Source organism: Aquila chrysaetos, chromosome 13, assembly GCF_900496995.4.
Source record: "Aquila chrysaetos chrysaetos chromosome 13, bAquChr1.4, whole genome shotgun sequence".
Taxonomy (NCBI): domain Eukaryota; kingdom Metazoa; phylum Chordata; class Aves; order Accipitriformes; family Accipitridae; genus Aquila; species Aquila chrysaetos.
In genome coordinates, this window is record NC_044016.1 from 26,412,268 (window position 1) to 26,436,306 (window position 24,039).

General features: G+C 45.6%; 1 protein-coding gene and 1 long non-coding RNA gene across 2 annotated transcripts in view; one reads left to right on the top strand and one right to left on the bottom strand.

Moving 5' to 3' along the window:
* KIF26B (kinesin family member 26B) overlaps positions 1-15,475 on the bottom strand; it is a 318,477-nt gene extending 303,002 nt beyond the window's left edge. The window contains exons 1-2 of the mRNA XM_030035803.1: positions 15,144-15,475; positions 14,468-14,869 (exon numbers count right to left, since the gene is read on the bottom strand). Coding sequence (XP_029891663.1) covers positions 14,468-14,869; positions 15,144-15,206 — 465 coding nt within the window. The 5' untranslated portion in view covers positions 15,207-15,475. The remainder of the gene's footprint in view (positions 1-14,467; positions 14,870-15,143) is intronic.
* On the top strand, positions 14,698-16,207 carry LOC115350308. The gene is made up of 2 exons (XR_003926383.1): positions 14,698-14,809; positions 15,470-16,207. It is a non-coding gene; the product is annotated as an uncharacterized LOC115350308 (long non-coding RNA).
* Positions 16,208-24,039: the final 7,832 nt, after the last annotated feature.

Consider the following 24,039-nt stretch of genomic DNA (forward strand, 5'->3'; position numbering starts at 1 on the left):
TACCCAACCCCATTAGCAATTTCTCTCTCTTTTTTTTTTTTTTTTTTTTTTAAACCAACAGCCAGCTTCTGGTATCAATCAGAATCAGAAGTCAAGGTCTTTCTAAGAGACTTTTTGTCATAAGTGGGTAATTAGTTACTGTATATTCAACTGCCATATTCAAATCCCTTTAAGACCAACAGCTTTGAAATGCAAACCACAACTCCTCTCTTCCTCTCTGTACAGAGTCAGAAGAGCCAATGCTGAGCCAGCACACAAGAGCTGCTACAGAATGAGACGGGCAACATTAGCAGGAAAGGAAAAAGCCCATTAGTCAAGAGCACAAGCAAGAAACCTGGACTGTGTTTTATGCAACTAATTAGTTCACCAAGTTGCTCTGTATCTCCTCTCCTCAGCTGTAAAAAACAGAAGAGAAAGACGTTTTACTGAGATGAGATCTACATGCATACTCCAGTAATAGGCTCATTGATGTGAAAATTTGCAACTGTGAGAAGTCCTGTGACTTCCATGAGCATCTAAGTGTTACAAACCACTTGACTCTACCTCTAGGACCATCTGTCCTCTTCCATGGAGTGATTTTAAAAGGACTTTTACTATCAAAACCTCTGTGAGGAAAGTCCCATTCCACATCATGAGCAAATATTAAAGCTTTTTACAAAAAGCCAGCAAAACAGACAGAAATAGCCTGAGGACAAAGGCTAAGATAGCAAGAAGCTGATGGCTCCAATAGTCAAGCAACAATTTAAGAGAGCTGCAGCACCAGAGTGGAGCAGACAGCTGTGGACAGCCATCAACACCACAGCAGGGTGGTGGGAGAGGACATATATCCTCACCTCAGCAGCACCCAAACCCCCTGTCAGATTTATTTACATTGCCAGTGAAGGCAGACTTCAGCTAAGGTGCTTGTTAGTGTAATCTGGTAGGTAAGTTATGCATGCATGGTAAGTCCTTCCGCCCTGACGCACAGTGTTACCTTTCTGCTGCTCTGTCAGAGGTTACCATTTTACATCCTTGCAGCTAAACCCACAGGCATTCATTTCTCAGAGCCCCAAGGTTTGACAAATTGGCTGGAATTAAGAAGAGCAGAGAACTTATCTGCATCTTTATGTACTGGAAGTATATGCTAACTACCAAACGATGGTTTTTTTCTAGGTTGGCCAGAAATTCTACCCTGATCTCAAGAGACCTTTCCATCAAAGCTTAAATCACCAGAGTTTGTTTCAATGACAAGTTATTCTAGAAAATCACCTCAAAGAAGTCAAAAAAACACATATTGAAGAAAGGCAAAGAGCAAGTCTGATTCCTTTCATGCAGTGACGGCCAGTGGTAACAAGGAAAAGATGAGAGGCTTTACTCCAGCGCAAAATAGATTTGCAGACTGTCTCACTGCCTTTTGAAGACAGTAATCATGATTCTTCAAAAAGGAAAAGAAAGAATCCAAGACCTTTCCCTTTTCTTTCCCAGTCACCACAACTTCTACTAAAAAAACCACAACAAAATAAAACAACAAAAAAAATCCCATGCTTATTACTGACCTTAATTATACATGCGCCTGGCCAAAGAACAGAATACATAGAACACATTTCATTTTAGGTTTCCAGAAGTTAAAGGCCTGTCCTTTGCCCTGAAAGCCTTTTTGTCCAATTGCAAAAAGCTGTATGGCTAATCAGTGAGAGGACACTGGGAGTTCTGCAGTCATTGCTGCAGAAAGCGGTGCAGAAAAAGAAATATATACACACATACACATATATGAACATAAAGAGAGCAAACTCATAAAAGCTGCACTGAAGCAATGAATCCTATCCTCTCATTTCATATGGAGGTGGGTAAATAATGGCACAACAGAGATTTCATTCATGCAGAGGTCTTGGGTATGCTGGGAACTCTCAGTCTGACAATTTGCTGCAGATGCTTGCTTAGAGGAGCCATTTATCAGTGTCACCCATGCGCATTACTACACACTGCTTCCTCAGCAGCATGATTCCACACCAGCTTCCCACATAGCACACTCTGGTCCTTGATATTTCAGACAGAAATAGCCTTTATCTGGACCTTAGCAGTGTGTGCTTATTGAAACTATTCCTATTATCCAAAGTGCATGCGTTTGGAGTAGGAAAGGGACAGAATTTATTTCCTTTGCTGGTAAAAAGAACAGCAAATTAAGAGAAGTCACAACAGTTACCCTTCCTCTTCTCCCCCTCCTCTTTATACCCCTGTTTAGTTCATTGCTTATAAAGAGCTAACAAATATTAACATTAGTAGAGCTGACTCCTGGAGGATACAGGCATCCTGGATGTTTCATCTCTTGTTAAACTTAACTGGAATATTAAACAGGCAAGACAGTGGCAGACAAGCTAGAAGAAACTAAGTAAGGAATTGACAAAGAGGGTTGGCAATTTAAAACACTTCAGTCTGTGAAGTGCTTCATTTAGAGCCATCAGTGCCAGTGCATTCAGCCCTCATGTATACCCCCCCCACCTTTAGCTCTCCTCTACACCTTAAGTCTTTTCTATTCTGCTTTTAAAGTATTTGGAACAAGTACTACTACTTAATAGCACACCCTTACAGTGTCCAGTATAATAATACTACTACAGAATTAGTAAGCTCAACACTAGGAATTCAAATTAAACTGGAAATCAAACATTTCTTCCTCCAGAGCCAGGCACATGGAAAGGAGAAGCCAGGCTGAATTTATAACTATTGCTGATGCACTAAAATGTATGTCATTTATTTTCTATGTTGGGTGAAACTGTGAGTGTAAAGGGTTGAGTCCCTATTTTATACCAAGTCTCAAATGGACAGTATGGAATGTATAGGTCTTTGTGACTGGTAAACAAAAGAGAAACAAGTGAATTAGATGTAAGAAGGAAAATCTAGTGACATCCTTAGATCACAGGATGCACCAGTACCTTAGTCTTTGGAAAACCTAATTTCAGAATGAAAAATACTAAAGTGCATTAAAATAAAGGCAACTTTGGTTTAACTGCCTTTTACTCTTCTGGCTGCTTGCTGGTTTCTGTTGTGAGAGAAAGAAATTGAGAGATGAAAAATTATAGGGATGGCTTTTTCAAAAGAACCAAAAAACCCAACAACTCAAAACAAAACACAACCTTCATATGAATTATTTCTGTAAAGCTTTAAAGACATCAGCAGTGAGCTCAGCCTTTTAAAGAACTTGGGTTTATCACCTATTTCTCCCTGCTTCCCCAGTGTGCCACCTTTCCCATGGAAGCACTGTTTCTTTGCTGCCTGGACCAACCAAGGCACACTTCATTCTCATTTCCATAGCCTGTCTTCTTCCTCTCAAAGCCCCGTACTTCTCCTTGCAGTGGGCCTTTCCTATTCTCACAGCAGCTTATGTCTTTTAGGACACCAAAAATGCATTGGCCAATCTGCTGTAAGTGCCTACCCTCACCCCTCGCAACTTTAAAAATTGTTAACAGTGATGTTGAAGCCAAACACCCAACAGTTCACCAGTCAAGAAAAGGATAAAGGAGATATGTGATCAAATACCTCTAACAATTAAAGCTGATTGCAGCAGGGAAAGCAATTCTGAAAAGATTTTTTTTAAATTTTTTTTTTTTTTTTTTAACATCAGCGCTCTCATCAAGAGCTTAAAAGAACCAGATCCCAACTGTTCATTTAAAATGAGAAGGCATTTCAATGAGCTGCCTGTCCCATCTCATATTCCTCACCAAACAGCCTCTTTGCAGAGCACTGAATCAATGACTTCACAAAAGCCAACTCTGCAAAATCTTGCAGACCCTTGTTTTCATGGTGATGGGAGAGTGTACCCAAAAGCTCCCTTAAGCCAGTTTTTTCTCTTACTCACCTTACCCACCGTAACTTCTTTCTCCCACCTCTAAATCTAACCCAAAATCCACAGAAATTTTGTCAAATCCATTATTCAAAAATGGATTTGACACACAGGAAAAAAAAGGAAGTCTTATTAGGCATGGTAAAAGAGCAGCGTGGATTTAGGCTTACCACCCATGCTGCAAAACCGCTTACAAAGCCATCACTAATGGCCTTCCAGCTACCCATCATTTCCCCACATTCAGTCGGCCCAGATAGCTAGCTATTCCTTTCTAACAAATATCATTTTAATTGTATCTCCCACTTTGTTAGCCTTCTCGACCTCCAGTAAAAGCCATCTATGGTCTAACAATCTCTTAAATCTGACACTTACACCAACTAGCACACTTGTATGCCTTCCTGCTAGGTTCACATGTATGCAGGCTTATTGTCAAGAATTGCCATTAGGAATCTAATGAGTATGAGCTGAAGTGACAGCTTTAGGACTAGTGGGGAGAGAAAAGGGGGGAGGGGGTGAAAAGGGAGAGGTGAATAGGAAAGAATATGTATGTGTATTGCAAATGCCCCCTGTCACCAAAGAGTTCATTGTGCCTTTCTGGTGCCAGGGCTTCTCCAGTCCCAACACCTCCCTCCAAGCAACAAATGCCAGCCGCACAGCCTCAGCCACTGTTAACTCTTCCTGTGGGAACACTGCCAGCAATTTCAGCAATATTAACCCTGGGAATACTAACATGATTTAGAGGACTTGTTAAATTTTAATGATACCATTAGAAAAGAGGAAAAACACACAAGTCACAACTCCCAATTTGGTGCATTTGGCTGCTGAATAGGATATTAATGTTTTTCTTTGCCCGGCACTATTAAATGAGCAGTGAAACTAATAGAGAAATGAAGAGTAATGACTTCTATTCTTGCTGTTCAGTGCCTGCTTAAAGCCAAGACCGCCTTATTGCCCACTAGGCTTTCTGCTGGAGTCTGTCAGGTGGATGGAGTAAACGGGTAATTCTTTCAGCATTTGGCACTTAGCAGGTCAGAGGTTCATTTAGCTAAGAGGCACAGAAAAATAAAACTGTCCAATTGAAATAGTAGCATACAATCATTCAGGTTATTGGTTAGAAGGCAGAAGCCCACTCTTCTGAATAACTTCAGCGCAATCAAGTCCAAGTTTGGCTTTGGTAAGACAGGAGTTTGCCCAAGTGACTCTTACAGGAGCTGGGACAGAAACATGCAAAGGTCAAGTTCCGCCCCTCTTTTAGCAAAGGACTCCAGAGCAACCACCTTCAGCACTGCAGGACTCTTTCATATCTTCAAGTGCGCCTGTGATAAAAGGAATAGGCAATTTCCAACAGAACCACACAGTAGCCCTCAGAAATTGAGGGGTTGTATTCCTGAACTCTCATTTATCTTCAGTTAATTAGGAGGGTGGGAGAGAAAGAGGGAATGAAACATGCACAACTTGGGGAAAATTAATTCCACCACTGAGGTGTGTCTGCTCAAACAGTTCTGAACAAAGTTGAAACCCCCAAACCACTGTGAATTTTCTCTTTTTCTTCAGAAAAAGAAAATATTTACTGTGGTGGGTGTCAAAGTCTCCTTTCATTTGCTTTTCCCCAAACATTCATGTGAGTAGAATTTTGTTCCCATGCAAGCCCATGGAATAGAGAAGCTGTTGTGAATACTCAGGTGCAAATAAACAATCACGTCAAAGTATTTATGATTTAGGGGCCATGGTGAAGTAAGTTAGAGTACAGGTTTGTTATTAACACATCACAGAACATCTGCAGGTCGAAACACAGTTGTAAAAAAAACAAATACATATAAAGCAAGTTCTACTTGAAGGTAATTTGGAAGCCAAAACACTTAAGCAGACTGTATTCCCAATTTAAGATTTTCCTACAGACACTAGATCTGGATGAATGCTCTACATCAGTCATATCACACTGGATACATATATCCTATCTCCAGCATACACAGTTCCTCTGACAGACACCACCAGGAAGAAATTTAAAATGTTTTCCAAAGCCACACTCACATTGGCTTGCAGTATTTTTTTTACTAGAATAAAATAATTTTTAAAAGGCATTTGGTGCTCTTTTCCTGAATCACCAGATCCATTGAATAAGATCATTGACCAGCCACGAACAAAGCAGATACCATAGAGCCTGTAAGTTAAGTTCTCCTACTTGTAGGGCAACAAAGTGAGCAGACTCAGCCCTACTTTGTTTAATAGGAAGGCACAACAAATTTAAATATGCATTACAAAAATCTTATACCAACACAGGATTTACTTATGTGAATCTAGAAGTGTCCAGTTCCTTCTGAGGAGAAGTAAGTCTTTTGCTTTCATCATAAACTGTAAACCTGGTCCAATTTAATACCCCATCGGTTCCCTCAGGTCTCTCAAACAGAACTTCCTTGGCAATTTCCCCCCCCCACCAAAGACTACTACTGAATACAGTTTCAGAGGAAAGCTGAGAAGAGGAAACCAGCCTGAAGGTTTCTTCAGTCCGAAATCTTTTCTTCCCTCCCAGAACACACAGAATATTTTATAATATATAAGAAATGCAAGATCAACCATAGACTATACAATTTAATAGTACAGATTGAACAGGAAAGCAGGTCTTGGTGACACCTAAAAGTAAACACAGTTGAAGATGAAAATAAATTTTAAGTATACCAATGCTGGAATGGTAAGTAGCTTTTAACAGCCTTACTACACTGTCTTATTTCAAATAAAATAAATTGAATTCTGGTACCACAACAATAAATCTGAGCTGCAATTGAATACACCAATTTCTTAAAACTGATTCTTTTGTCTAGCTGGTATCATATTTTCCGTTACCTTCTCTTTCATAAAGTAATTAAAAAGTAATCCCTATATTCTATACTAGTTACAGCTGAGGTTACGGTTGGATGCATTGTGCTGCTCTCATCAGTACCCTTCTCAGAGATCACTGGCTCCTCGCATCTGCTGTTGTAATAGCACATCTAGTCACTCCCTGACCTTTCAATCAAAAGGATTTGAGTTTAGAAAGCAGGGCTATTGAAAGCATTTGAACTATCTATCATTTTGATAAGAACTAAGGCAGGGAGCAACCACCGTGTATTCACACAGGAGACCTGCAGGGATGCTAACTTATGACCTTCACATGGAGAGGAGAAAGAAAAGGCACATTGGGAAACCCACAAGTGGCCAGGATGTCTTAGCCCTGCTCAGCCCAAGCAGCATGTCTGACTGCTGCTTTAAATGCATGCAAGTATTCTGCGGTTAGAGGTATACGATAGGTAGAGCTGTGGCCTAAATGAAACACTGCTGATTACGATGAAGTTAGAATCCCCTCACTAGGGCCAATTTCATGTAAGTGAATAGACTGACAAGGTTCAGATCCAGACCGCTTCTTTTTTTTTTTTTTCCCCTCTATCTCTCTCTCCCCGCCTCCACTTGCACTGTTTTTATAAGTAGCCAGCAATAGTTCATGTTATATAAAGAAGAGTTTTCAGTATTTGACATTTCTTGCAGGATCTTTTGAACAGCCTCCATCCCAAGCTCAGAACAGTCCAGTCAACATTCCCCTGTCCTATGAGGTGTCTTGTGTGGGTCCATGCTTTTACTTGGAAAAACCTTAAAAATGGTTTCATCAAAACATTACTAAGCTATACTGTAATATCAGCTAAAGAGGGAACTGGATGGAAAAGAAGCATAAACAAATGAATATTCTGGCTGTAGATGCTACAGGATATTACAATTGCACCAAGAAGGTGTCTGATTATATATTTCAGGTTTCAAAACCAGACATCTAAACACAGTTCTTCACAGCTTCATTATGCTTTTTTTTTTTTTTTAAAACCCTGTTTTAATGTAGGAAGGTTGCATTGAAGACAACTGAAAATAAAACTGGGCAACATAAGTCACTGGGGATTTGAGTTCCATAAACCTACGAATAAGGATGTAGCAATGGTATGATCATCTAAAACAACCTTACTCCAGTGACCACCCCATGTTAACAGAAACTGTTCCATGAAACATTGCTAAGTCTTTAAAACGTGGAAGCTGAAGCTTCTAAAGAAAAATAGCATTTCAATGTGTGACTTGCAGCAGACTGCTTGCAGTTATTACTTTACCACTGCTTTCTAGAAGAGCAATACCTTAATTAACTGATGTGACTTCCATCAGTGTCACAGTGTAACCAAAATTTGGTCCAATAATGGGAAAGACTGTGGAAGACACTTCTAGAACTTTCCACTCCTGGGATACTATTTTGTTTATCAGGTTGTTGTTACATACTACAGCTTGCTTAATTCAAAGTAAACATCCAATCTGCTTTTCTGAAGTCAGGGATAGTTCATGAATTGCAGCTTCAGCAACAAATAATGTGGACTAGGAATTATTTATCCAATGGGGGGGGAGAAGGAGGGGAGAGCCCATATGCTTGTATTCCTCACATTTTATTAACATACCTGCCTCTCAAGCTACAGCGTGACGCTTTGCTAAGATCTAAGCTAGCAATTTAACTTAGAACATCTCTCACACTTTTGACATGCAGACCGCATGTCACAAAATGCTACAGTTCCTACTACATCATTATGTATAGAGTGTGACAGTCAAGTTTATTGTGGTGGCGGGCTGCAAGTTCAGTGCTTGGAAGCACCCCAATTATATGATGTCAAAGGCTACAGCTGCTGATGGGGCAAAACTGCAATGTCTTTCAACCCTACATACACAACACTGCAACATTCTAATAATCTGCTGACACAGGCATGAATCCCATTACATGCCAAAGGCCCGTACTGGTAACATGTGACATTTTTTCTAACACTGTCTGGGGAATTCAGCATGGACTACCTTCCTTCCTCTTCCCCTTCCAAAATTGTACGCCCAAATCCTACGCTTGTTATACAAGATTGCTACGGATGTTGCAAAATTTACTTCTAGGAAAATAAGGCTATCTAAAGGTACAACGTGATTTTAGAGATCGGTGCAGCGTTCATGGCACGTATAAAGCACCTTGAAGGAACTTTGTCACTAAATAGCCTGGCATGAAGAGGCCAGCTACAGACTAAGCATTGACTGTGTATTTCTGAACACAATGTTTTCAGATGCACAGCCAAGTCTCAGTAAAAAGGAAAAAAAAAAAACCCAACAAAATTTGATCAAAGTTTTGCTCCTCCGTACAGATTCACTTCCTCCGTAGAGATTCACTTCAGATAAAACATCAATACTTCCCCCCCCCCCCCACCCCCGCAACAGGTCTATCTATCATCTAAAAGTATTTTCTTTTCTGATAGGAAAAACACTATAGTCTCAGTTCATTAAATATAATCATAGGCCTGTTCCTAATTTCCAGGGCAGTCAGTAATGGCAAGCCTCTTTGATCCCATGGAGAAAGATGCAGAGCTAACAGTTTTGACAGCTTCCTAAAAAGCAGTCTTTAATATACAGTATCTTCACCCTTAACTCAAAGATATTTGCAAGCTTGAAAGAAGTATTTGTATCATTTCACATGTTGACACTGTGGATTGTGGCAGCAAGACTTCCAGCTGCTCCTAGAAAAGGGTTTACGTTAATTCATCAGGGGTGAAGGCGTATCTGTTTGTCTCCTCTGGACCTCTGTAAGCAGCTGTAATTCCAGTGCAAGTGAGGTAGTTTGTGGTTTCCCAACTTGCCAGGAAACATACAACGGCAAGAAGATTTGCAGATGAGTTACACTAAATTTTTGGTATTGTGACTTGTGATGCAACACAAAAGAATGGTTGTTGTTGCCTAAACTTTAATGGAGTTAATCCTTCCAAATGCTGACAAATTACTGCCTCAGGCCATTTAAAATCACATTTCTAATGCAATAATCCTATCTGCATTACAATGAGTTGGGATGAAATGATTAGGTGCCTGAGATTTTTTGCACAGTGAATTAAGTCACCATACAGACTGGCCGTGCTTGTTCACAAATTAAAGGTCTGGACAGAAATGAAATTCCATTATTCTGCCACTTGCTAAGCTTTGAGGAAGGGTTCATTACTGTCCTGTCTACTGGGAATGTTTCTAAAGTAGCTACAAGCTAACAGGAACCTATTTTTCATTAGATCAGTTTCAGGGCTTTCTTCATTATTAATAATTATTAGCCAAGTCTTTGACTACTGAACACCTCTGAAATAGAAAAGGCTAATTCAACAATATGCAAGCAAAAAGTGAGATAGAGCATCAGTAAATCTGTGAAAAAAAACCAAAAAACTGTACCCTGAATACAAGCCCTTTCCTTCCTTCTTCACAGTCACACTGCAGTAAACCAGAATCTACCCAATTCTTATACTCAGAAGCACAGACTTTTTAGCTAGGGGATAGTCCACAATATAAACCACCTAACAACATGAGTGCTATCCATCTCTAAGCATTTAAAATAGCATCCTTACTTCCTGACCAAATCACAACATGCCCAAGCAGCTATCCATGTCTACACATTCAATTTACCTCTTGGTTTAAAGGCTGTGTTCAGGATTTTTGGAATCCCATACTAACAAATCTATAATCGCCACCTTGAGACTATTCTTATTAGCATTCACTTGAATATTTACACACAATATAATTTGATACACATAAATATAGCAACTCTTCAGTTACACTTAATGATCTTTTTTTGTCAGATGCCTGCAAGGTTAGTGTTCCATTGAAGCCAGAGGATATCACAGGTTTGAACTCAAAGCAACCAGATTTCACACAAATTCTGATAAACAGGGAGTATGATGCCATAAACTTCTATACTAGAACTTTGTCTGATGCCCTTCTGAAAATATAGCCCATGAAAAAGCTTAAAATTTAAAAATAAAAAACCAATATTAGTAATTTTTGAGGCAATCCTTATCATGCAAGTGTTTGACACTGTACTAAAAATCCCACAGTTACCACCAAATGCTCTAAGATCCTCTCAGTTACAAACTGCAATGTGCAACTATAACAACCACCTGTGCCAGTCATTTCCCATGGGCATGCTTTGCATAGGGGTTACAATAAGATTTAATTCTCATGAAGCATAACCCCTTGTATGTACATAATTACTGTACATCATTAAGTCACATCTGTATCACAAGAGGGGAAAAAGAAATAACAAGTTTTTAGCATTTCTCTCTTTATAAGTGGCAGGGAACCTGGCATTTTAAATGGTTAAAATAAAGTAGCACAACTGTAGTTATATATTCCTTACCTTTGTGCCTCACCAAAAAAAAAAAAAAAAAAAAAAAACCACCAAATAAAAAACCCCAACCAATTCCCAGGTTTTCATCCTGTTGACATATTAGGAGAGAATGCTTCTATTTAAAACTGAAAGCTCAACACCTCAACACTAACAATGAGCTAGTCAGAAGCAGTTTGCTCTAGGTTAAATGTGGCTTTTTCTGTATCAAATTAAAAGCTTCGGTACATAGCTTCATGCATAAAGCCTGGTCTGTTTATGCAGCAATTAAGTATACTATTCCACTTTGCAGATATACACAAACCTTTACATGATTGCATGCTGCAGAAAACATTAATGTAGGTTTACGTTTGCCTAAATTACTGCAGATTCCAATATCTGCTACTAGATACATGTCAAAACACAGATACCCTCATATTCTGTTTGTTCTGCAACACACAATACCCCAGGTTATGTGCATTTCTAAATACAGTATAAATGTGAAACAGGTGCTACAGACTATATTTATAATGCGAATGAAATTTCTAGGCTGTCTTCAACAGCACCAACAAAAATCATGTAAGTCAGCTAGATCTGACTAGAAGATGACTGATACACTTAAATGCTCCATTTAATTGTTCTAATAAAGGCATATCACCAATTAGCTGTGTCCTACTGGGCACCACAGTCTTAGTTGTAAGATGCTTCGCAAGTTCTGAGGGAATACCCAGAGCCAGGAATGTGATCTGCTCCTTCTTCCACTGAACCCAGTGGCAGGATCAATTCTACCCCACCAAAAACCTATTCCCATAGCAGTAATCAAGAGCAGACATCACAGGACCCTGAAAAATGCCAGCTACATTAACACAGCATGGTAGACTCCAGCCTCAACCCAAGCCAAAGCAAGTTTTCCTCAGACACATGACAGGTTTCCAGATTCTTCCAAGAGACCCTGTACCTGTTGCGCTCAGAGCGCGACCTCAGAGCATTGCTGTGACACACACCTACAAAAGCAGCTCACAGGCCCTGGCCGAGCCCATGCCAACACCCTGCTTTCCCCTAAGCAGACGTTGATCAGGCTACCCCGCGGATGCCAGCAAAAACCAAACTTGCAAGACCAGCACAGCATACCTGATCCAAAGTAGTCAATGGCACCAGCTGTGATATTTGTATCCCGTATCACCTAGACCAAAGCCTCACTGTGCTGGGCAGTGTCTGCTGAAAGCAGAAATCACAAGCCCAGACAGTTCTGAACAGTTGTAAATAAGCCAGAAAGGATGAGAAAAAGGGATGCTTCTGCAAATAGCCACAGCCAGATAGCACCCATCCGCAGAAGGGAATTGTGTGCAAAAGGCCAGAGTACCTCCTCAACAGGATTGAGCCCACAAGTACAATTAAGCATAGCAAATAGGACAGAAGGTCACCAGAGCCTGCAAAGACCACCTTACTTGTGCCTCCTTCCTTCCCTCTAAATGCACACATTGGATATTAACAGTTTTGTAAGTGGTACTCCTACAGAACTGGAAGGTTTGGAAAGAAGGTGTAAGAAGAAAAAAAGAACACAGGTAAGGGGGCTAAAGACAGAGAAGTAAGGCTTACTACTGACGTGAATAAAGACTGGCCTGTACAACACCATCAGCTAAACTATGTGAACAACAGAACAGAACAAATAATAGTAACACGAGGGTAACATCTCAGGAAGGCGAGGATGGGCAACAACTACCACTATTACAATACGAGAAGCCTGTACAAATCTTTACACGACTGCAGAATCTGTCAATTTCTATTTAACACTGTGCAAGGGATACAAAGCCTTGATGCTGAACTTTTTATCCTCCCTCCACCCCCAATCTCAGTTATTCTGAGACATATCTGTATCAGTAATTTGACACCTATACCCACAGCTGGTAATCACTGCCAAATCATACAGCCTGAAATTTGTGAAGATTTTAGTACAGGGCCACTTTCCAGGGAATCAACCATGTATTAATATGGTTAAATTGACTATTAATTTTGGTGGTTCCACCTTTCCCTTTTCATGAATAATTCAGTTAAGCCAGCTCTTGAGACAAGGTAACAACCAGCCCTCGAGCCTTTTGTTCAAGAGAGCACAACCTCCCTCGCAAACAGCACATAAATAATGGAGAGTACAAGTACAACACAACAGCAGTACCAGGGACCCTTTCTCAGCAGTCAGCTCTTTTCCATGACACCTCTTTATCGTAACCACTAATGAAAACTCTTTGAAGTTGAAGAGTAAATATTACCATTTGATAGTACCTGGACCCAACAGGGCAAACAAAATTGCATTGTATCACATTCTGGGAGCTGTAGACCCATTGACAATACAACGCTCACAGGGTTGCTATGGAAGAACCCAATGCTTACTATTTTGGTAGCATGGGGTCAGCCAAGGGCTGCTGGTCACTCTTTTAGGGCAGTTAGCCTTAATCTTTCTATGCACAACAAACAGGGAAAAAAAGCAGCAATGCCAAACAAAACAAAAACAAGGAATTTCAGAGTATGCCTTTGGAGGTACCAGATTCCCCAACAGAGGCAGAAAGCAGACTTCCAACTCTATCCATGATCAGTCAACTCTTAAAACCTGAGGCCAGATTTCAGAAATGCTTGCATGCTCTGCAGGCACAGGATTATTCAACTGATCACGCAGGGTCCAACAGCTTTGAGTATTTTTAAGTCTTCCTATTAGGGGAGAGAAAAAAAAAAAGAAAAAAAAAAAAAAAAGAAAGCCACACTAAAAAAAAAAATCTATTGCTTCTCTGTAAGAGAGAAGCATCACCAATCTGTCCTTGTATTAATAACACCCAGGAGAGCTGGCTCCAATGCCGTGGTCTGCAGCAGCCTCCCTGGGTGACCTTTGGGCTCACACAGCATTTCAACACCTCATCTGAACCTGGTGCTACAGGAGGGTCTCTCCTGCACCTGGCCCCGCAATGGAAGTACAAACCGTGGGCATCAGACCGTACACGCCTTACCACTAAGCTGGCTGCCAAGTCTCAGGGTATTTTGTAAATCCATCTTGTAGGGATCAAAGAAACCCAAAGGGGAAGGGACCAATGACTCCCGCGTGGCATTCCTACCCTTGCTTGCCCCTCACTGGGAACAAGAACAAGTAGTCGGGAAATAACAACACAAAACCACCGTCCACGCAATGAAAGGGGGAGGCAAGGAGCGAGCCCGAAGGACTGTCACAGATGCCGCCCAAAGACAGAGGCGCCCTGCTCCACATGAAGCAGGAGGAGGGGATGGAGAAAGGGAACAAGACCAAGAAGGGGGAGAACCCAAATGGACCCTAAAACCCTCAGCGGTGACACAGGCCGAGGGGAGCCCCGGTGGCCGGCAGCCCCAAGGGAGAGCCGGCTCGCTGCCCCACCGGCTGTAGGGGGCCGCTCCCAGGCGGCTGCGGTCCCGCCGCGCAGGCACCCCCCCACTCCCCCCACCCCGCTCCGCCCCAGTCCCTGGCTCACCTTGCTGCTGACGGGCCCGGGGATGAGGAGCTTCAGCGCCTGCCTCTTCAGCTCCGCCAGGCGGGCGTTGCAGTGCTCGCACCAGACGCCGCGGTCGGAGCCCGGCGAGGAGCCGCCGCCGCTGCCGGAGCCCGGCGAGCCGGTGCCGAAGCCCGGCGAGCCGCCCAGCGAGCCGGGGGAGCTGGTGCCGATGCCGGGCGAGGCGGGTCCCGGCGAGCCGGTGAAGGAGCCCGGCGAGGAGGTGCCGGAGCCGGGGGACGGGGTGCCGGAGGAGCCCAGGGCAGAGCCGGCTCCCTCCGGCGCCGGGCGACTCCCCGCCCGGGACTCCTCGTACGCCTTCCGGTACCAGCTCTCGGGGGAGAAGGGGGCCGCGGGCTTGGTGGGGGAGCAGGGGTCGGTCACCTGGAGCGGGAGAAGGAGCAGCGGGTCAGGCAGGGAGGCCCGGCGGCGCCGGCAAGTTTCGCTCGGACGCTCCGCGCACCGCGGCGGCCCCCGCGCCTCGCCCGCCCCCGCGGGCGCCCGGAGCCGCCGCCCCGCACCGCGGAAATTGAGCGGGGCCGCGGCCGGGGGAGGGGGGTGATAGTCGGCGGCGCCGGTAACCGCCGGGCGAGGGGCGCGGGAGCCCCGGCACGGCGGCGGTCACCGCTCCGAGCCGCCCCCTCCGCCGACAACTTACCCCGTATTTTCTGCTCCGCGCCGTGACGGCAATCCTCTCCTTATTTCCAGCCACTGAATTCATGGTGGCTTCGCAGCGCGGCGGGAGAATTTCCTACAGGTTTCCCAGTCCGCATCCGAAGGGAATAGCCGGTCCCGGGAAGTGCCCCGCGGAGCGGGCAGGCTGCTCCCTCCGCCGGGCGCAGCCGCCGCCGCCGCCTCCGACGGGATCGCTCAGCCCCAAAGCGCCGTCAATTCTCGGGAAAACGCCTGGGGCTGGGGTTTTCTCCCGGTCGGTTTTTCCTCATTGTCTTCCCTCTCATTCCCTTACAACCCTTGTTTTCACAGAAACAGCAACATCCAGAGTAGGAGCATTCCCCCCGGCAGGCAGCACAGCTCTCCTCCGCAAGTGAGGCGAAGCATCCAAGGTAGCTTTAGGAAGGTGAAGGAGGAGCGGGAGCCGAGGTCGCCCTAGCAGGGACGCCTTCTGCCCCCGCTACCGCGGCAACTTGTTTCCTTCGCCAAGGTTTGTAACTGAGTTAAAAGAAATCCTCCAAAAATATCGGGATCCAGGCTCTGGGAGGAGCCTCCGCGTCCCTCGCAGCCAATATCCTCCTGCCCATTTGGGCCTGACAGTTTTGCAAGGAAAGGGAAGAGAAGGGAAGAGCCGGGCGGCAGAGCCCTGTGCGCTCACCGGTCAGCGGCGGAGCTGCCGGGCCGGCGGCTGCGAGCAGACTGCCAGAGCCTCACCGCAGATCTGCGCGATGCCTCGGCTGCCAGGAGGGTCCATTTTATTTTGCAGTATTTCTTGATTGACGTCTGTGATTTCCCCCCTCTTCTTGAAAAGGGCGGGCGGGCGGAGGGGGGAACCTTGTTGCTTCCACCGCAGTTATTGGTTAGTTGCCTCTATTCAGGGCTTTAATGAACATGATTCACAAGTGTTCCCAATCCTCCCTAAATAACTAGGAAAGAAAAGCAAGCTGTTTTTATGACAGTCACTGGCATCTCTTTTCTGTGTTGTAATTTTATGTGTATTAATTTAACTTGCAGTCAAGGGCATAATAAATTGGTCTCTTAACAATGAAACACAGACTTGTGTCCCTATCAATCTTTCCCTTCTAATTATGATTTCTTTTTGCACGTCATGTATCTGGTTACATATCCTTTTTTATTTCAAATCCTGCAGATAGCACAATCATCTCTAATAAATCTTCCTCCTCAAAACAAGTTGGCGATTTTCTCAGAAATGGATACAATAAAGAGCTAAATGCCAGATCCTCTGATAGGGTCATAACACGGATGGGTTGATGCAATTGGGAGGGCAGAACACACAGGGGACTTCCATCCACCTTTGCAACCTCCTATTGTTACTTGCATATAAATGCATCCTTCCAGCATCCCTAATGTACCTGGGCTGTAACAGCCGTGAGGGAACAAAACCAGCCCACTGCATCACTAAGCAAGGAATCTCCCAGTGCCTTTCTGTTTTCACAGATACTCTGCCAGTGGTAAAGATGTGCAAGATGCTCTGCTGTGTTTTAACTTCACTAGGTTATCACCCTTAGAGTGGAACAGCCATTCTGGATCTGGTTAAGAAAGCTTTAATCTAAAGCTGACACAAGCGATGTTGCCCAGGGTAGCCAGGCTGCATCAGTAGCACCTTATGCATTTACACAGGTGCCTCCAAAAAGCTGATCAAACGGGCAAACAAAGGAGATGCACCCTAGCTCCTACTGCATGTGAATGGGTTTCACATAAATCCGCATGCAGAGATCCCGTGGTTTGTTCTGTAGGCAGACGTGATAGGGATGACAAGGCAACGCAGGAAAATGCCGTGCAGGTCTATGACAGTACAGAGCAGGTATACTCCGTAGGCCCCAAGACACTGTAGGCAGCCACGTGCCACTTGCACCACGGTATGTAACTGCTCATTTTCTGGGCTCAGCGATTCTGGTGGCGAACTGGCAGATTTGCGTCGTTTTTCAACAGGCCTTTAATTACCAAGCTGCTAGCTATGCCTGCCTAACCACATCTGCTCTGTCAGTGACCGCCATCCTGTGTGCAACGGCATGCCTACCTCAGGAGACGATGGCTATCCTGCGGGCAAGGGGCAGCAGCTTGACGAGCGCGCTGACAGCTTCCAAACGGCACGCCAGGGCCGGGTGGGGACCGGGAGGCCGAGCTCTGCCGGCACCCCGGCTTCGCTTTCTCCACCGGTCCTCGGGCCCGGGGCAGTGCGCGGACCCCCGCGACGGTTCGGGCAGGGGCCATGAGGCGGGGCCTTACAGCAGGCTGCCGGAGCGCGGGGAACAAAACGGCGTTTCAAGGCTGCGCGGCTCCCAGCAGCCGGGCAGGGGGAGAGCGGAGGGAAGGCATCGGCCCGCGGGAGGCGAGGCGGGCCGTGAGTGCCCGCGCTCCTCCCCGGCTCGCAGCGGCAGGTTCGAGGCGGGTGCCGCCCGCCGACCCTCGCCCCCTACCCCAGAGCCACCGCCGCGCCACAGCCGGTCTCCGCCGTGGGGCGAGCAGCAGGGCCGACCGTTAAACGGCCAATTTACCGGCCCACCTGGGCGGGAGGCGGGGGGGGTTAAGGCCACGTAACCCGCCGGCGAGCGGCGCCGCCGGCGCTGAGGGGCGGCCGTGGGCGCGGCGCGGCCCGGCGGGGCGGGGCGGGGCGGGGCGCGCGACCCCGCGGCGTTGGCGGGCGGCGGGCGCCCTCTGCCGGCGGCGCGCGGCGGGGCGGTCGGGCGGCGGCGGCCGTGGCCGTGCCGTGTGGGGAGGCGCGGGGAAGGAGGCGGGCACCGCTCCGCCGGCACCGCTCGGGGGCAGGGGGCGAGCCGCCAGCTCCGCCGGGGCACCGGAACGGGGTGCCGGTGCCCGGCGGCGAGCAGCGCTGTCCCTCCTCCGGAGAAATACCCGCCGTCCCTGGCGCGGGGGGGGCGGGATTGGGCTCCTCTCCGGGCACGGCTGCAAGCGTGCCTTTTTCCGGGGGTGAACTCCTCCCAGGGTTTTTAGGGGAGGAGATGTTGCCTCCCCGGCAGGGCACGGTAACCGGGGTCCTCTGCCCCGCCGCTCCCGGGGCCAGATCCTACCGGTGTGCCGCTCTGTGCCGTGCTCCCGCAGAGAGCTGGGCCTGTGGTGGGGTGCCTGCTCTCCGCCCGCCTGGCATCCCCCCTCCCAGTGTTCCCTCCTGCCCGCTGCCCGGCTGGGTGAGGGCTCCAGCAGTGCAGCCCAAACCACCTGGGTTCGTAGCCGGGGCTTCGGGAGGCGCTGGCAGCCCGGGTGCCTGCCGGCAGGGCGGCTGAGGGGGAGGCCGTCTCTGGCAAAGGGGCGGTGGAGCAGATGGCGTAGCCCGGGGGGGGAAAACCGGATCCCATCCACATGGCAGGATCTTGAGGAGGATGCCCACGGCTTTCTCAGTCCTTAGCTGGTGGCGAAGTTTGGTTTGAGGTGGAGAAGTAGGGTCGTGAGTGGTGAGGAGGAAGAACACCTCCAGTCAGGAAATTAGGACCTCAGAACACGGTGAAATTGTCCTCTGAGCCTGAAGAGTCTCAGTGGCAAATTTCCACCTGCTGACCTCTCAGGTTTGGGGGAACCGTTAAGAAGAGAGCTCCTCTTCCAACTTGCCATGTTGTGTGTCTTTATTGGCCGAGCCTGGGCGATGGCTCTGTTGCTGTTGGTGCCGCTGTGTCCCTCCTGACATTTTGGGTCATTCAAGAAAGGCTTTATTGAATTGTGAAAATTTTTGGAAGCTGAGATGTTCCAAATTCTCCAGTTTGAGGTATTTTGGTGCTAAAATCTTTCCAGTTCTTGTTATTTTGTGCTGGCCAAAGTATAGGACACTATGGTATCACTCCAGCAAGAAGCTCTGCTAGGAACACTTTCTCTGGGTTAATGCCTTTCTGAGAAGCATTCAGGTATAGCTTTCTCCCTCTCATTAGGCTCCCTTGTGTGGAAGTTGATAAGGTTTCCTCCTACAACCCCTCCTGCTCCGTGTGTCACTAAGGAAAGACTATTAGTAGAATCACCAACATGCCAATGACAGGCAGCTACACAGCTACCTCTCAGTTTCAAGTTCACACATTTCTTCTGTTATCGTAACTGGTAGTCATGGGAATCTGCCTTAACCTTAGTCCTGGCAAATCATTTATGCTAGCAGTTCAGAAGTTAGACTAATTGTTCTTAATTTCAGACAGAGCTGAAAAAATGGAGCTGTTCAGACATTTATAAGTAAGCAGACAGGAGCCAAAGCCTCGGATGCAGGCAAAGGTATGAGGTTCGACCAAAACCTCATCTCAAAGCATTGAGGGTGGTCTTTGATCTTCATCTAGATATTGCACCTCTAGGGACTGTTGTGACCTGTCTTTTAGCTAGTATACAAACTTCCAGTTTCTCCATCACACTGCAGTGCATTTGTGGTGGTGTACTATCACTCTGCTGCTTTCAGTGGATTTCTTCTGAGTGTATCTCGGTGTGGGTGCAATTAAATCTGACCTAGAAGTTCAGCTTCATCACTCAAACCTGAGATGCTGGCACAAGCCCAGTTCTATGAATAAACAGCAGTTTATGAGAGCTGGAAATACTGGTTGCATCAAAGAAGTCCTTTGAGGTATTCACATTTATAATAAATCTCAGGATAAAAAGGGTGACAGCAACTGTAACTTGAAGAGTCATCACTGCCTGCACAGAAGCTTTGTTTCCAAGTTTGGTGCTAATAAGTCTCAGTATCAGGTCTTACTTACAATTTTAAAAACCTTCCTCAGGGAGATTTGAAATGCATGACAGCTCCGATACTTGCTTAAAGCTGCATATTAATGAGCTGGAGTCCGTTGGGGGACAGGGAGGAAACTGAAGGCATTTGTAGTAATAGTGACAAAGAATTAATTGTAAAGATAGAAACAGCTAATTATTAAGAGCTACAAATAAAATCACCAGAACTTTCCCAGTTTGATACATTTCTTCTCTAAAATCACTACAGTTCTTGTTCTCATCCCCTTGTCAAAGCATAGGATCATTTCAGCAAAAAAGCTCTCGCACATTAAGCACATTAAGTCCTTTATCCTTTTGTATAGCACACACATCAGCAGAAACACACACATCCACAGCCCGAGTATTCTGCAGGATTTAGGAATTCATGCAGTACAGGAGGAAATCAGCTGTATAGACCGCATTTGTACTTCTGATGGTGTAGGTAATGCTCCTTCTATAGTATCTGGGATATACTATGCTTCTGGAGTGTGTTTTTCTGCTTGCTCTTGACAATTGTTGAGTATGATATCATGAAGAATTAAGACTGGGCATTTCCTCTGTATGAGCTGGATGCTGAGGTGTTTGCTGTAGCACAATTTCTAAATCAGTCCCTAGATTTATCTTGTGTGTCCGCATAAAAAAAAGACCAACACTGGAAAATGTGTACTTCTCATGCACTGCTACAATCCTTAGTTCTGGGTGGTGTAACATGGACAGGGAACTCTCTAGGTGGTCCTTATTACAGCTTCTACTTCTTGCTGTTACCAGCAGATCTGCATCAGCACACTTTATACTTTTTCCTACTCCAAGCAACAGCAGAGTTTTACTGTCAGCCTGACAGGGGTATGTCTCCCTGTTTGCTTAGCATAGCCCTTTTGCCTCAGGGCCATTGTGCAGGTGTTTAGCCTGTGCTTTCCTTGCTCCACTGAGAGCCTCCTTCAATCTCCCCGTAATATAAAAGGAAGCCATTTGTGTTCAAATTTGGACAAAGAGTCTCATTCCTTTGCAAACCAGTTGCCTTTAAATCTCGCCCTTGCCCAATAACAATAGCAATGTATTTTCCACGAAGGGCTGTCTATTTAGATTTATATCTCAAATGTAAAATATTTCATAGATTTTCTAGAAACTGATTTCATAGTTTCTGCCACACGGCACTGCCTACTTTCATAAATCTTTATGTTCTCAGTAAAAATCAATGCCTACTTATTAATAAAATATTGATATGTGTTACATAAGTAATAAAGGATGCAGTGTCATGCATGTACATATACTCACAGAGCAGGGTTGCATGGAGAAGTTTACAGTCATTTTATGCAGTGGGATGCATTGCAATGACAAGTCTGCAGCCAATTTCGGTTAAGTTCATAAATTCAAATACTGAAATTTGACAGAATCCCATTTTCTGTTACTCAGGCACAATAAGCATTCATTGCAACTCCAGAACTAAAGACAAGCCTGAAAAATGGAACAAAGCAGGAGTACCTGTGAATCCCAAAGCACCAAGCTCTAGCAATGCAGATTTTACAGAGAACAGTAACAGAGCAGGAAAATATTGGAGTAACAACAGCCAGTCGCAGGCTCTGAAGGAGAAAGATGCAAGCTGCTTCTTGTCTAGAAGTCCTGCTTGCCTCTGTGGGCACATGGAAAAGCCATCAACTGCTTGCTGTGCCAGGCTTGGTGGAGCCACATCCAGGGTAATGCTAGAGGAGCCACCGGCATCTGTGGGGTTGTGACAGAAGCCCCCAGTGGAAGTGTCTGCTGGCTGCCTGGGCCAGCAGAGCCATGCTGAGGGGGCCCGTGGCAGCCTGAACTTCTAGGACCTGGCTCTGGCATGCTGCTAGCGATTCTCCCCGAGCACAGGGACATCGGCTGGAGATATTAGAGGGTAAAGGATTCCTTTTAAACAGTCTTAAAGACACTCCTAACTACCTCAGGGGCAGAGGACAAACATCTTCCAAAAGAATTATTCTCATTAATCTTCTTTGGATAGAAGAGGGGAGAAGATGGTATTAATAGCATAAACAAATAGCAGCATTAACAGGAGGAATATAGGCCAGCATGTGCCAAAGTTAGAAAACAGGCAAAGCGGCTGCTGGTGGGTAGCAAGTGCAAAGCCAGTGTGTGTGTGCCTGCTGCACCCTAGAACCAGGGACACAGGCAAGCAGTGCAGATGGCGTGGAAGGGGGTAAGTGGAGATAACATAGCGAAGTGAACAGGTAGCCCTGAGAAACAAACAGTGAAGCATTTATATCATCACATTTTTATGCTGCATCCTCTCTTGTTGCAGGAGTAAATTACAGTGGTACAGGTCAACAACAGAGCTGGCATCACAGGCACTAACTAGTCTATCAGAGTCTTGAATGTGTAAATGCCTTAAATGAAACACTATATAAAAGGCAGCAGGCGTTTCTTTTCTGCCCCTCAGCTCACCTGAGGTGAACTAATTCAACTCAGTGCTCAAACAACAGAGAATTACATTCATGATAAGCTACGTCAGAGGTCTCACCGCAGTATGTTCCTGAGATTTTTGTAACGGTAGGCTGTCCAGATCTATGAGCATCTGTTTCATCTGAAACCCTTTTTCAACTCCTTTTCAAACATTTCATACCTTTCTTTTATCACCAAGTTTAGGGTTAAAAGTGAACCTTACAGCATGCAGACTTCCAAAAATTTTAATGTTCCATTTTTCTCTTTGCTGTACATCATTCCATGCTGATTATATTCTTTATGAAGCAACTGCAGAGGGCTGATGACTGACTTATCTGCCTGACATTTCCCTCACACCTCTTTGTTACCTGCCCCTAGTTTGTCATTGCCTTGAAAGACACATTTTGGTCCCTGTATCTCTCTCTTCATCAGCTCGCTTGGCAGCTGGGGAGGCAGAGCCATGGCTAGACCTGCCACCTCCTGTGGACGCAGGTCTGTGGTCAAGAAAGGTATAGAAAGCTGCTCTTTGCCCTTCCCTGCCTACCACAATGAGTTTTCCTCTAGCTTATTCATGCTCTCCTGCTCTGACTACATGAATAACCTATCAGGGGAGTCCAGGAGGGTTCATGACTGGACCCAGATGACTGCAATTTTTGTGTCTGCCCATCAAGGGACGTTCAGACTTGGCAGCACAGCTCTGGATTGCTCAGAGCAGGGGACAAGTAAGGCATACCTGTTCCTCAGAGGGACATCGTGAGGCCAGTGCTCTGGGTGAGCTTGGTTTGCTGTGCACAGGAACTCCTTTCAGGTTTAAACAAATGAGCAGCCTTGTCACTGAGCACAGAAGTCAGCATGGGCGAGATGACACCAACAGCCTATCTGTGTGCCCAGGCAGGCTTGGGTAAAGTATTGCTGCACAGTTTCAGGGCAGGCATGCTCACAGCTTTAGGAAAGTCTCCGTCTGCCCCCTCAAGCTGTGCTCTGTCCCTGGAAGCAACTCAAGCAAGGGGCAGCTGTGCTCAGCAGCATGTCCCCACCCACTGCCTTAATGATGTGGCTCTTTTCTGAACCATAACTATTCTGTCAAACACCATGACAGGGAAAACAATCCCATAGCTTGGCAGCTAGCAACACAAACATGGTTTCAGAGGTGGGCTGGCAGCAATTGATGGGCATTTCTTCCCACTGCTGGAAAGCTTTGGCAGAGTGGAATATGTTACCTCATGTTACCAAGTTCAGCAGAACTGGGTCTTCTATTCTTTAGAGAGGGCTTGCCTGCTTGTGAAAGTTTTACCAGTTTAACACAAATGGAAGTTTAAATGGTCTTAATGAAATCAGTGTGACCTACTTGGATCGTTATTTGTTTGGATTTAAAGCTCCTTTTACTGGTTACATCCATTTAGCTTGTGCCCATGTGAGCAGGTGCAAGTTGAACTGGAGAGAGCCAGCTTTAAGCTGGTAGCAATGTTCAGACATAAAGCTGCATCAGTTTGACAAAGCCAATTTAACATAACAGCCTGTCGTGGTTTAACCCCCACCGGCAGCTAAGCACCATGCAGCCACTCACTCACTTCCCCCTGCCAGCAGGATGGGGGAAGAGAATCGGAATAAAATAATAATAATGATAATAATGATGTTAAGAATAATAATAGTAATAAATTCTAATTAAAAGGAAAATAACACAGAGATAAATAAAACCCAAGAAAGACAAGTGATGCAAATGGAAACAATTGCTTACCACCAAC